The sequence below is a fragment of the Struthio camelus genome, chromosome 3, assembly GCF_040807025.1.
Source record: "Struthio camelus isolate bStrCam1 chromosome 3, bStrCam1.hap1, whole genome shotgun sequence".
NCBI classification, from domain to species: domain Eukaryota; kingdom Metazoa; phylum Chordata; class Aves; order Struthioniformes; family Struthionidae; genus Struthio; species Struthio camelus.
Window position 1 is genome coordinate 27,528,604 of NC_090944.1, and position 12,450 is coordinate 27,541,053.

The 12,450-nt window shown below is 37.8% G+C and overlaps 1 protein-coding gene across 1 annotated transcript; it reads right to left on the reverse strand.

The window, feature by feature from the left end:
- Positions 1–3,254: 3,254 nt before the first annotated feature.
- Positions 3,255–8,667, reverse strand: LOC138066590 (uncharacterized). Its single transcript, XM_068936464.1, has 3 exons — positions 8,629–8,667; positions 7,405–7,471; positions 3,255–6,108 (listed from the first exon to the last, which is right to left on the reverse strand). The coding sequence occupies exon 3, from the start codon at positions 6,064–6,066 to the stop codon at positions 5,254–5,256; it is 813 nt and encodes a 270-aa protein (XP_068792565.1). The 5' UTR covers positions 6,067–6,108; positions 7,405–7,471; positions 8,629–8,667; the 3' UTR covers positions 3,255–5,253.
- Between the last annotated feature and the right edge of the window lie 3,783 nt (positions 8,668–12,450).

Consider the following 12,450-nt stretch of genomic DNA (forward strand, 5'->3'; position numbering starts at 1 on the left):
GGGCTATTTTGGATCAAAGGGAAACCATACTCCCCAGGCTGAAGACTTTTAATAAGAATATTTGCTGGAATTTCTCTCATATTTATATCAGTGGCAGTATGGATCTTTCCTAGAGATAGGCCTAAACTGTGTAAAGCCATCTCTTATTAAAACTAGGCAGGATGAAGGTACTTTAGCTCCAAAAGGGAAATGGTGGAAAGCAGTTTCCATATGTCTAGAGTTTAAAACCTGCATAAAGTATTAACTTCATAATAACAAGTTTTTCTTCCATTATTAATATGAAGATGCCTGGAAATTGAATTTTTGCTTATTTTAAGTTTAAACAACCAAACAAAAATGCAGTCAAAAATAAAATACTATGTTGACTGTAATAGAAACCTTACTGGCAGCAGGTACAGTTCAAGCAAAATTGTGGGACCATGAATGGACGATTTGATTAGTGATGCAACGTATTTCAGACTAGGTTCAGTTTTCATACTTACTTAAAATGATGCTTCGTGGATTATATAAGACATATTCTCCTGCAAGCCAAGGGGATGGATGTTATGACAGTCAAGTTCCACATAAACCAACGCACTCTCCTGGCCTTCCAGAGATACAAAAAAGCCTTTCAGGTCACCATTTCTGCAAGATCATGTAACAACATGTGAGGCCACAATATTAGCTAGAAATTACCTGTGCTCATACAGTTTGTGTGGGAACACACTATCAAAAGCAGGGTCAGACATAATCCTCAGCACATTCCCTAATATCTGTGATCCAACCTAACTGTACATGGTTATAGCATTCATAGCAATGAATAGACTGATCGGGCAATCATGTAAAGCCAGGTATTATCAGTACACAAAAACCTTCATAATCTAAGTAAATATATGAAGGAAAATGATAGATAAAATGAAAGAGGTATCTCAAACTGCAAAATGAGGAAGTTTACAAGAAAATATAAATGAAATACATATAGGAAACAGAGAGTCAAAGATACAAACGAGTATCTTCAGATATCTTGCTGATAGTATAAACTGTCACATTATGATTTAAGAGCCTGGTTCTCCTTCACAGTTACACAAAATCCTTGTTCATTCTCCAGGATATAAAATATCTCAATATAAAAATGATGTCGTAAAGATCTATTGTAGGAGGGTCCTATCAGCCAGTCATTAAAAAGCAGAACATCTGAAGGGTAAACCAAGACAACGTTTTCAGCAAAAACAAGGAGGACTGTAACAAAACCATGCAGCTAAAGAGGGAAACGTTTAAATCACTAAAATAAAAAATAAAAAATTATAATTCACTTGCTCTGAATACCGTTAATATTTAATTAGGTAGTGCTTGGAGTTAATGTCCTTCTTAATTAAGTCAGACTCCTCCTTCACGGCCCCAAGAGAAAAAAAGATTCATCATGGTTTTTTTCAGATGCTAATTACTATAAGCAGGGAAAGTCTTAAATCAGAATGCTTTATTCAGCCCTGCTGCTCCATCCATTTGGATCCTACTCACATTTCCATGGGAGGCCTGCTCTTTTGTATCTGTGAAAATAAGCACAGATGTTGTCTCCACCTTCCTCAAAGCAAGTTTTGCCTAATGACCATTTTGAATGTATCCCACTTGCACCTGTTCAGCATTTTAAAGTAAAATAAAGTACTTGATTGACTCCAAAAATCTTGTCCAGATTTTCTCCACTTGATTATGCTGCCAAAAAAGCCAAAAGATGATTTGAGCAGCAGCCACAGTATCAGCTGGAGCAGGGCCAAGTTCATCATTCCTGGAAGCACTTCTTGTTGCTGTTGAAAGTCTGACTTGGAAGATACTGCAGATTAATTGGAACATTAGATGGCACTACTACTGTACTGAGATACAAAGAGAAGCTAAGATAACCATATGCAATTATTTATAGTGCACTAAGTATACAAAAATGCTAATATAAAAATGGTCAAATTGATCTCAATATGACATTTCTGCAGAATTGCTCTTTTCTTTATCAACAGAATGCACCAGTTCTCGTATTTGCTACCTCCTCCTGTAACAGTAATCTTCATATGTACTTTCCTATATTACACTTCCTTCCTCTTCCATTACAAGTGTCTGCTTTGCAAAATCATTCTCCCACAGAATTCACCACAACCTACTGTAATTAAATTCCTTGTCAGTTTCCTAAATTTTTCAGCACTCTAGGAAAATTTTTTAAATTAACAAATAAGAATAAACTTCACCGAAATCTATAAATTTACCTTTGGTTTCACAATACCGTAACTGAAAGGGAATTTAGCCTTTAACACCTGACTTTGCATATATTCAAAGCATTATTATCTCTGTTTAAAACTGCACAAAACTAACATTTCATAGCAAATGAGAAATCATTCCATGAGTGATGGGTGTGGTCCCAGACAAAACAAAACCTTCAAGTTCAACAATTCTGCTTGTGTTTGAAAACGAAAAAAAGCTTCAATTTCACCTTTTAAATATATACGGTAATATAGAACACATTTAAAAAATTGAACCAGAAACCCACTCTGCAATGAAGTATAACTATTTTGTTCTAAAAATGTAAAAATGAGACATTTTGTTATGCTAGAAGTTATTTTCTTGACTTTTCTTCTCAGTTATGTCTAATCAGTGTGAAACTGTGAAATGTTCTGATTTTGACTATGCTATAGTCTCCACTGGAAAATGGTTTTGTAAACTGGTAGTAAGGGAATGGAGGATTTGCCTGGCTTTACATCTGATATATCCATTTAGAAGACCTTGATTTCAGTTGCTTATAATTTCATGATTACATCTTTTTTCCCCACAGCCTCTTAAATAAAGAAAACTCGTATCTGTGTCTTCACAATTTTTGCATTCTTGATTTTGTAACTTCAATCATTCTCCTAACTGAGTTTTATAATGCAATGTTTAAGCCCCATAATTCTATATATATGTACAGATGCTGTATGCATGCGTGTTTGTATGCACACTTCAAGGAAATAAATGATTCAATATTATATCAGAAGAGGATTATTTATAGTTAATAGACCACTAACTGAATAACAAGGTAATTTGCTGAATTTTTTTCTCAGGAGAAATGAGTCAGATAGAATTCTTACAGAAAACAAAAACCTATCACATAATTAAAAACTATATCCTAATACAAACATACAAAAATAATAATGAAGCTATCACACAGTCTACATTCTAGCATTTCCTAACTTGGAGCTGTGTTTTTTAGCATCCTTAGTAAAGTGAATTAAATGCACATTGACATACATCAATTTTACATAGATTATTTAGTATTTCATAAAGTGTCACAAATTTGAATTAATTGCTGACGTCTACTATACAAAAAAGGAGAGATGTTTTTCCTTAGGCAATAAATGGGTAATAGCATGACACTAGGATACTTTGGTTTACTTTGTTAAGCCGCGTCACATCCTAATCCAAGCTAAAGTCAAATGACTTACATTACAAAAATGGTATCATGATGCAAACTGCAAAATTTCAAAAGATTTGTTAATTATTTGAAATGTCTGGTAACCAATGTTGCCACTTACTAAAAAAGAAACAAGCAGTCACCTCAGTGAATACTCCTAAATTCTCACATTCAAAGAAAGAGACAGGATATGTAGTGATTTGGTCTTTCTGTGACTGTAATTTGAAATAATAGCTTCTGATAGTCTAGTAACAATCCCATTAAACATGGAACATATGCATTATATTGGCTAAAAATCATTGAAAAGTACACTGGTCTAGAGATCGAACTATTTCTGACAAAACACCAAGCTGCACCTTAGCCAGTCTGATGAACATAATGCTCAATAACACAGCTTGGTAACTCATACTAGACTTTTCTTTAAATTAGGTAAGTTGCATCTTCCATCTTCTGTTAGCTGACCTGACAATAAATATGATGAATCTCTAATAGTACAAAAAATCAAGATTACTAGGTAAGATTATTGGCTCTACTTTTTTTTCTTCATCTTTAGAGGAGCTCATATGGACACAAACTATTACAATAAATCTCAAGAACTTGAAATTAAGATTTTCAAGTAATATTTTCAAATTAATTTTCAGTACAGACTTTTGTTCTTCAAAATGAAACTCTTCCAAAATAAAATAGTGCAACATAAAATGTCAAGACAGAGGTTATTTTAAGATGTTTCTAAATTGTGCAGTAACTCAACAACTGCATCTAGCCATTTAAAGCTCAAGGGTTAAGCACGTGTCGTACCACCTTCCTTACCTACACTGACAAGCACAAACAGCCAGATTCTCAGCTGGGGTAGGCTGGTATAGCTCCATTTTAGTTAACAGGATTAAAACTAGCTTCATACAAGCAAAGGATCAAATTCAGAGAAGACTGGTCTACTAAGCAAAGAAAAATGTAACAGTTCCCTTCTTTAGCTTGGATGCAGGACAGTTTCCAGAACTGGTGCACATCCTGCACTTTCATCTCTCCCCATCCCTCACTTCAGCACATACCCATTTTATTTTCCGAATATAGAAGGTTTTCCTCCACACAAATACAAGTCTGCACAATATCATATTTTTAAGAAAGCCTGATAGGCAGGGTGACACAGTAACCATCTAAGGTTATATCCCAAACTGAACTCTCCTTTGCAAAAACGAAGTCATTAGCATCAGTCTTTTGTGTTCCATGACTCTGGCAGCAATTGACTCCTAGTTCTACCCAACTGAACTATACACTTCTTGGCAATGCTCTGTGGTTGGCTCTTCAGCAAGCTGGTCCGTTAGGAAATGCCTAAAGATAAAGAAGCTATAATGCTGATAATAAGCAACATACAATGCAAGCAAAAGCTGCATGTACAGCTTTTAAATGTGCGGCTGGCACAATCTGTGCTTTCAATTAGCTGACTTGCATATACGATTGCAATTTTAAGAACCTGCTTTTAGAAGCATAAATTGGTATTTTTATTTTTAATGAGATTTCATTTTGACTATTTATGGCCCTCTATTTAGACTTCTGAGTCCTATGCAAAAAACCCTACATTTTACCAGAAAGCAGTCTTTGGGTACATGACAAAATACCTATATCCTTACCAAGAAGGAATTCATAAATATTTTGTAGTAGTCATATTTACAGTTTGTTTCTAATTGACATAATTCCATTACAACAGTTATACACTATGTATGCTTCATATATTAGCAGAAACTTTTTGAGACAACTTCAATCGTGAATCACAGAATCACAGAATGGTTTAGGTTGGAAGGGACCTCTGGAGATCATCTAGTCCAACCTCCCTGCTCAAGCAGGGACCTCTACAGCACATTGCCCAGGACCACATCCAGACGGGTTTTGAATATCTCCAGCGAAGCAGACTCCACCACCTCTCTGGGCAACCTGCTCCAGGGCTCTGTCACCCTCACAGTGAAGAAGTTTGTCCTCAGGTTCAGCTGGAACTTCCTGTGGTTCAGTTTCTGCCCGTTGCCTCTTGTCCTGTTGCTGGGCACCACCGAGAAGAGGCTGGCCTCATCCTCTCGACACTCCCCCTTCAGATACTTGTACACGTTGATGAGATCCCCTCTCAATCTTCTCTTCTCCAGGCTCAACAGGCCCACCTCTCTCAGTCTTTCTTCATAGGAGAGGTGCTCCAGCCCTCTAATCATCTTGGTAGCCCTCCGCTGGACTCTCTCCAGTAGCGCCATGTCTCTCTTGTAGTGGGGAGCCCAGAACTGGACACAGTACTCCAGGGGAGGCCTCCCCAGGGCTGAGGAGAGGGGCAGGATCTCCTCCCTCCACCTGCTGGCCACACTCTGCCTCATGCACCCCAGGAGACCAGTGGCCTTCTTGGCCACCAGGGCACACTGCTGGCTCATGTTTAACTTGTTATCCACCAGCACTCCCAGGTCCTTCTCGGCAGAGCTACTTTCCAGCAGGTCAACCCCCAGCCTGTACTGCTGCATGGGATTATTCCTGCCTAGGTGCAGGACCTTGCACTTGCCTTTGTTGAACTTCAGAAGGTTCCTCTCCGCCCACCTCTCCAGCCTGTCCAGGTCCCTCTGAATGGCAGCACAGTCTTCTGGTGTGTTAGCCTCTCCCCCTAGTTTAGTCTCATCAGCAATGCTGCACATTAGCTGAAAAACCTTAGAAATAAATCTTCCTAGCTGATGTTTCTGTAAAATGGATGTTATAGAGATACATGAAAAACAGATCATCTGAAATATTCTTTACAGAAACGGTCAAAATTGCTCCTTTTTGATTGTATTGAGATGTTTCATCCAGCTAGGAACAATTGCAGTGATTCAGCTTATCAGCCTTCACTACCTAAAATAAAAATGTAGATATTTGATGAATAAATAAATAGATAGATCCAGATTCTTAGAACTTAATGGACCATTCCGTCATCTAGTCTGGCCCTCTTATATACCACGAATAATGATTTCTGTCTACTCACTCTTGCATTTAACATAATACTTGGGGTTTGCAAAAGCATATCTTCCAGAAGGGTATTCAGTTTTGATCTGATTACATTCAGAAAGAGTAAATGTAAATGCAAGGTTTCAAACTGTGACATCATAATTCTAATATTTTTTTTTGTAAATACTTAAATAAGGTGTTAGCATTTTGTGGAGTTTCACTCACAGAGAGTGAAAAATGTATACGTAATTAAGTTTTACAAGTATTCTGCACAGATCTTAGACTTAATGTTCTCTGTGGCAAAACAGAAAAGTCAGAAAAGTAAACAGAGTGGATGATGAAAAAGAATGAGGTATTGTTGAGCCATCTGCATAGGAATGGCCAGTCTTCCAGTAAACCTTTAGGCAAAATAAAATCTCTACAGTATACTTTTTTAGGTGACTGTAATTACAACAGCAAAAAGGCCCCGATCTACCTTTCGCTCCCATAAAACACTACTATCAGCTACATCCTTCTCATCTCTAAGAGTTCTTTCTCAGAGATTCCTGAATTACAAATCCTGAGTAGATATGTTCTTAATCTTATTCACATGAGAAAAGTTACATGTGTGCACAAATATTTGCTGGATTAGAGCCATAATATACTTCCAGTGGAAAGTAAGCTCCCTTTAATGTTCTAATTCATTGACTGCACTCCCGTTCTGTATTAAAAATCTTCGTCCTTAGCTCTTTTTAAGATCTCTTTAAGCATACTTAATTTTACTTTGCCCACAATTTAGGAAATATGTAAAATATTCCCTGACAATAACAGAGAAAATAAATTTATGTTAGAACTACGGTAATACTACTGAAACAGATGCTGCTTAATAACTAAAAAAAGGTCTTCAGTTACAAGGGCTGAGAAACTTTTGCCTTGCACAGATAATAAAACAGCTCTAGGTGGAGGTGGGAGAGTTTAAAAGCTAATCAAATACTAATGAGAAAAGAATGTTTTTTAACCATAAAACCTAAAGAGACAGCAGTCTCAGGAACTACACAGATGAGAAAAGTTACCTTTAAACTACTGAAGTGCTGAGTCTCAGCTCCTGAATCTCAGTGTGCCTATTGGCTTCATCCCACTCTGTAATAGGACAAAATTTCAAATACACAGCATTATTCACATACCTGTCATTGCTCTGTGCACTGATTTCCATAGAAATTAAACTTTGAGAAGAAGCCATGATGAGTCCTAGTCTCATCCCTGAGCTGGAAAACAAAGGATCAGGACCCAAACGCGAATATGAAATGCTCTGCAGGCTAGATGCCTCTAGAGAGACCTACACAGAAGAGATCACTGTGGTGGGACAAAGAAGAAAACTAGGAGCATCATGAAGAAGCTGTGTACTTTTTATGAAGTTAGGGTGATAAACCGAAAGTTCTTGCACTAGTTCTGGAAGGTCAGAAATAAACTTTTTGTAAATTATCCATCCCTATTTATACAAGTTTTATGTCCTTTAGTACTCAATTCTGTTTTCAGATACTTCTACATATCTTCCTTTGACTCTGCTAAGAGTGGCATATCAGTGAGTATGAAGGCAGAGCTATTACCAACTATGATTAAGATTATTATCCTTTATGAATAAGACCCTTTATGCTGAGTCACATCTGAGTTATAAACTTCAGGAGAAATACTAAAAGTACATTTGAAGGGAAGAGAAAGAAAGCAATTTTTTTTCCTCCCCATGTGAAACTTCAAATCAACAAGCACAGCATTTGTACTGCTTTAAAAAAATTAAAGCCAACCACAGGAAAGGACTACTCACAAGAGCTCACAGACCAAAAACATATTCTGAGCATACACAAACTTCAGTAGTCTAACCTGTTAAAACAAAAAAGAATTTTTTTCATTTTCTGTTTAAGGGAAGCTTAATGCTAATGTACATGCAGCAGAAATATTCAACACGAATCTAGTTTTTATGTCAAAAAGCTATTGTCAACACATCATTAATTTTTCTTACTGTTTGCCTCACTCAGGAAGCCCTGTAGGCATGGCCAACAGGAGTTTAATAAGACGGTGGTTGTTCAATAGCCCAAGTATCACAAACAATAGTACCAGAGGGACCTTTAAAAATTCCATCTAGCCCCTTTATTTTTTCCTTTTAGGTACCACTTGCTTTCTTTCTGTGCTCTCCTACTCCAGTTCCTACAAAAACATTATGCCAGGCTTCTCCCGTTGTGAGCTTTGCTGACCCTAACATTTGTGCAACGGGTCAGCAGTGTCTACCTTCTGAATACAACCTTTCAGGACCCTCTTCTTCCTCCACTGTTTTCTTAGAAGAATTCAGTAAAGCTCCCTTTAGTATTCACACTTAAAGTTTCTGCCCCATCAGGCAACTCCAGGAGAAAAAAAAAAAGGCAGACAGCAGACATTCTGTGCTGATTATTTGCCTCTTAATGAGTATGCTAGTTTAAACAACAAAAGTGAAAAACTAAAACACAGAAATTAAGTGGATGTTGACCAGAGCATCAGGAATGGGATGCGGACTACTTGCTTTATATATTTTATGTATATAAATATATATATCTATCTTTCCAATAACGAATATGAAGAAATCCTCTTTGTACTCAGGATCAAAAGGGTGCTTGCAAGACAGCAGAATCTGGACTGTAGGAGATTAGATATATATTCACAAACACACACTCCATTTCTCATTTTTCTATACAGACAGCCTTCAAGCATTTTGTGGATTAGAAATTATTTTCCTCATGTTTCTGCATATGAAAATTGGCTCACGCTTTCTAATCTTGTTAGCACTGTAGCATTCCATTTGTTGAAGCTCCATTTTAATTTTTACATTACTTGTCATTGGGTACTCTAAATACATTCTCAATTCCATTATAACCATGAAAGACTTTCAAAGGTATTATGAAATAATTCTTCCTCTAAGAGATGCAGGCACTGGCATTTCAAAGTAAACCTTATGTCTGTGTATTTCACATGGTGTACAATGTTAGCAGAGTGAAAACTATTCACTACATTTGATATAGCCTGTGTTGTCAGCCGGAATTTTGTCTATCGTGTATTTCTCATTTTAATGTTAATTTTATATATTTCCTCTGTTTGCCTCTTTGTTTCTTTGTCAACGCTTGCAGAGGCATCATGAGGCACCAAAAAGAACCAATCTAGGACACCAAATGGGTATCTCTGCCTGGACAGATGCCAGTGCTACAGCATTAAGGATTTGGCTAGAGAGGCTCTAAGAAGAGCATGGTCAGCACATCTTCTGCTCCAAGATATGGTGCGTCAGATGCTGAAACCAGATTTTGGAGCAGTCTAACTCACAAACAAAAGACTTTGCCAGCATTCCAGCAGGCCAACTCTATCTTAGTTGATTTTCCCCTAAGAGCTATGTAATATTAAAGGGGAGGATCTGACTCAGGAAGAGATACAAGGTCTAGATCCTCAAAATGGACTTTTCTGCAAAAGATGGGGAGGAGGGCACAATCCTTTCTTTCTAAACATAGCCAGAAAAAAAGCTTGCTCTCTTTTCACCCAATAGCTGAGTATTTTCGGACAGGGGAGATCTAGCTATGATTTTTTGTCATACTTCAGGAACTATAACTTGCATCACCTATCTTGAAGGAAAGTAACCAAATGACCACATTATAGCATATACTGAAATGTATGTTAGCCAGTAAGACACCTCTACTGAAGTCATTTTACTTTACATGGAATAATTAACTATTCACAGAAGTCATTCACCTGGAAAAGAACCCAGCTGAACTTCAGTGTCTGTTCTGCTATTCAAAGTCTTCCCATTCATAGCTTAGCCCTCACCAGTGAGCTATTGAATCCTTTTCGGTTTTCCATGAATTTGTAATTCATGGCCCAGCCAGGCAGCAAAATATAAGTATTAGAACAAGAGGGAAAAAGAGTTTCTCTGTTTCCTCCCTTCCCAAGCTTAGATAACCTATGATTAGGGCAGTTTAACAGGACCTGTATTGCTGCCTTCTCTGAGGTGCACGCTCTAAACACTTCTCCATTATGGAGTTACAGTAGCTCAGCAACTGAATGTCATGTGCCAGAAATGTCTTGTTTTTGTATTGCCATACTGGGATGAATAAAGAGGATTGTCATCCATTTAAGGCTCCTTCCACAGTCCAGCTGCAGCTGCAATATTTGGTTTTGTCAATGCACTTCAAGAAAGGTGTGAAGATGTTGGAGAGAGTCCAGAAAAGAGCAACAAGAAAATCAGAGCCATACAAAACATGACCTATGAGGAGATATTAAACAAACTGAAGTTAACTAGGTCAGAAGAAAAGAAAGGACTAAAGGTAAAAATGACAATCATCTTCAAATATGTAAAAAGTAGCAAAAGTAAATCATTCTGCATGGTTACTTTGAATAGGACATGTAGTTCTGAAATTCCCAGATCTGCACGCTTACGTGAGAGACTAGAGATGTGAATCAGCTTTAGCTTCACATATCTACATTTAAGTGACCAAACACAGGCAGCCACACGTAATCTAGGTAGCTGGCTACCATCATATTCAATGGAGCTTAGATGGCAGCTCCTTTCACCCAAAACGTGACGTTTACACTTGGTCAGTTGAGGAAGTCCCCGGACTCCACTGACTCTGTTGACAAGAATTTCACTGAGTGTAACAGGGCCTCAGATGCTCAGCTCACATGTAGAGGCCTCCTTTGCGTATACCTAAATTTACGTATCTGAAACTTAAGCTGAATCCTGTCCTAGGAACAATTCTGCAAGTGAGGACGGGGAATTCTGGAATAGATTCCCTGTGTATGTTGCCTCAACCAGTAAAAGTAGACAGTGTTTTATACACAGCTGATCTTTGCTTAGGGCAAAGGCAAAGCTGTTCTGTAAAGCAGTGTAGCTTAACTCAATAAAACTTACAATTATAGCTTCTGTACTGCTGTTATACACTACCTCCAGCAAGCTCCACTCCCTGCCTCTTCTCCTGGGAGCACAGGACCTGTGCTTAGCTCATCAGAATTTTCTCCCTGTGCCCAAATAGGCATAAATGCAGATGACACTACATCTTCCATTCATAGAATTGATTGTATTCACTAGGCAAGAACTCTTTGGGCAAAGGGAAGAATTAGATGAAGTTCCTTCCTTCTGCTTGTCCATGAAGGGCGGCAACACCACCATGCACAATTCTATTTGAGCGGAGTCCAAATCCCAAGCCACGAAAGCCTTAAATTAATTTTCTGCAGATACAGGTAGCAGAAACACAAGGCTGTGGATCTGAATAGGATTTAGGCATAAACTCAGTAACAAACTTCTCAGTATTGTTAAGCTTCTTGGGTCTAGTCTTTAGTTAATTCATTCTCTGCAGTTATATAAGTTTTGCAATTTCACATCTCTTTGTATTAAGTTTAACGTTGCCCTCATGCAACCTGCTGTCTATACTGCGTTATACATCCATTCCCATGCTTGTGCACAACGGATATGAGTCCACTAGCAGTTCTAGTTTGTAAGTTTAAAATCATTTACGTCACCTTAGAGGACCACAGTTCAGTTCCCAGAGAACACTAAAAATGGCAGGCACCACCTTGAAATGTGAGTTTCATCACATCTAACTTGAGGAAATTATACCAACAAATCCATTGGCTTCCCCCCTCACCAGTCAAGAGAGGTCACTTAGTCATCCATATTGAGTGTCTGAGATCTATTTCTGCAAAAGGAACAGGAAGCTTGGCTGGAGAGACATTTCCACTAAGACTGTTCAAATTCATGCATCTAATGTACAGTCACAAAGTAAGAAACTGCCAAGGTACTTGGTGAAAACATCCTCTTTGACGCACCAGCTACTGACTTCCAGACAGAAGAGGTCAGATTTTTTTGATTTGACAGTGCGTGGCAAGTCCTATGCTTCTGCTTTGCTATCCTGTAGTAAGATGACTGAAGATTGAGGATAGAATTACAGGCACACAGATCTGATATTATCTTGTCTTGTTTATGTTTGTGAATTCCCTCTTTTCACATAATTATCTTATTACTGACTGCATGCCAAACATTGTGGTGTAATCTCCCAGTATGAATAGGTGTTGAGTCATAAAGTGTCTGCATAAACACTGGCATTAATACTATC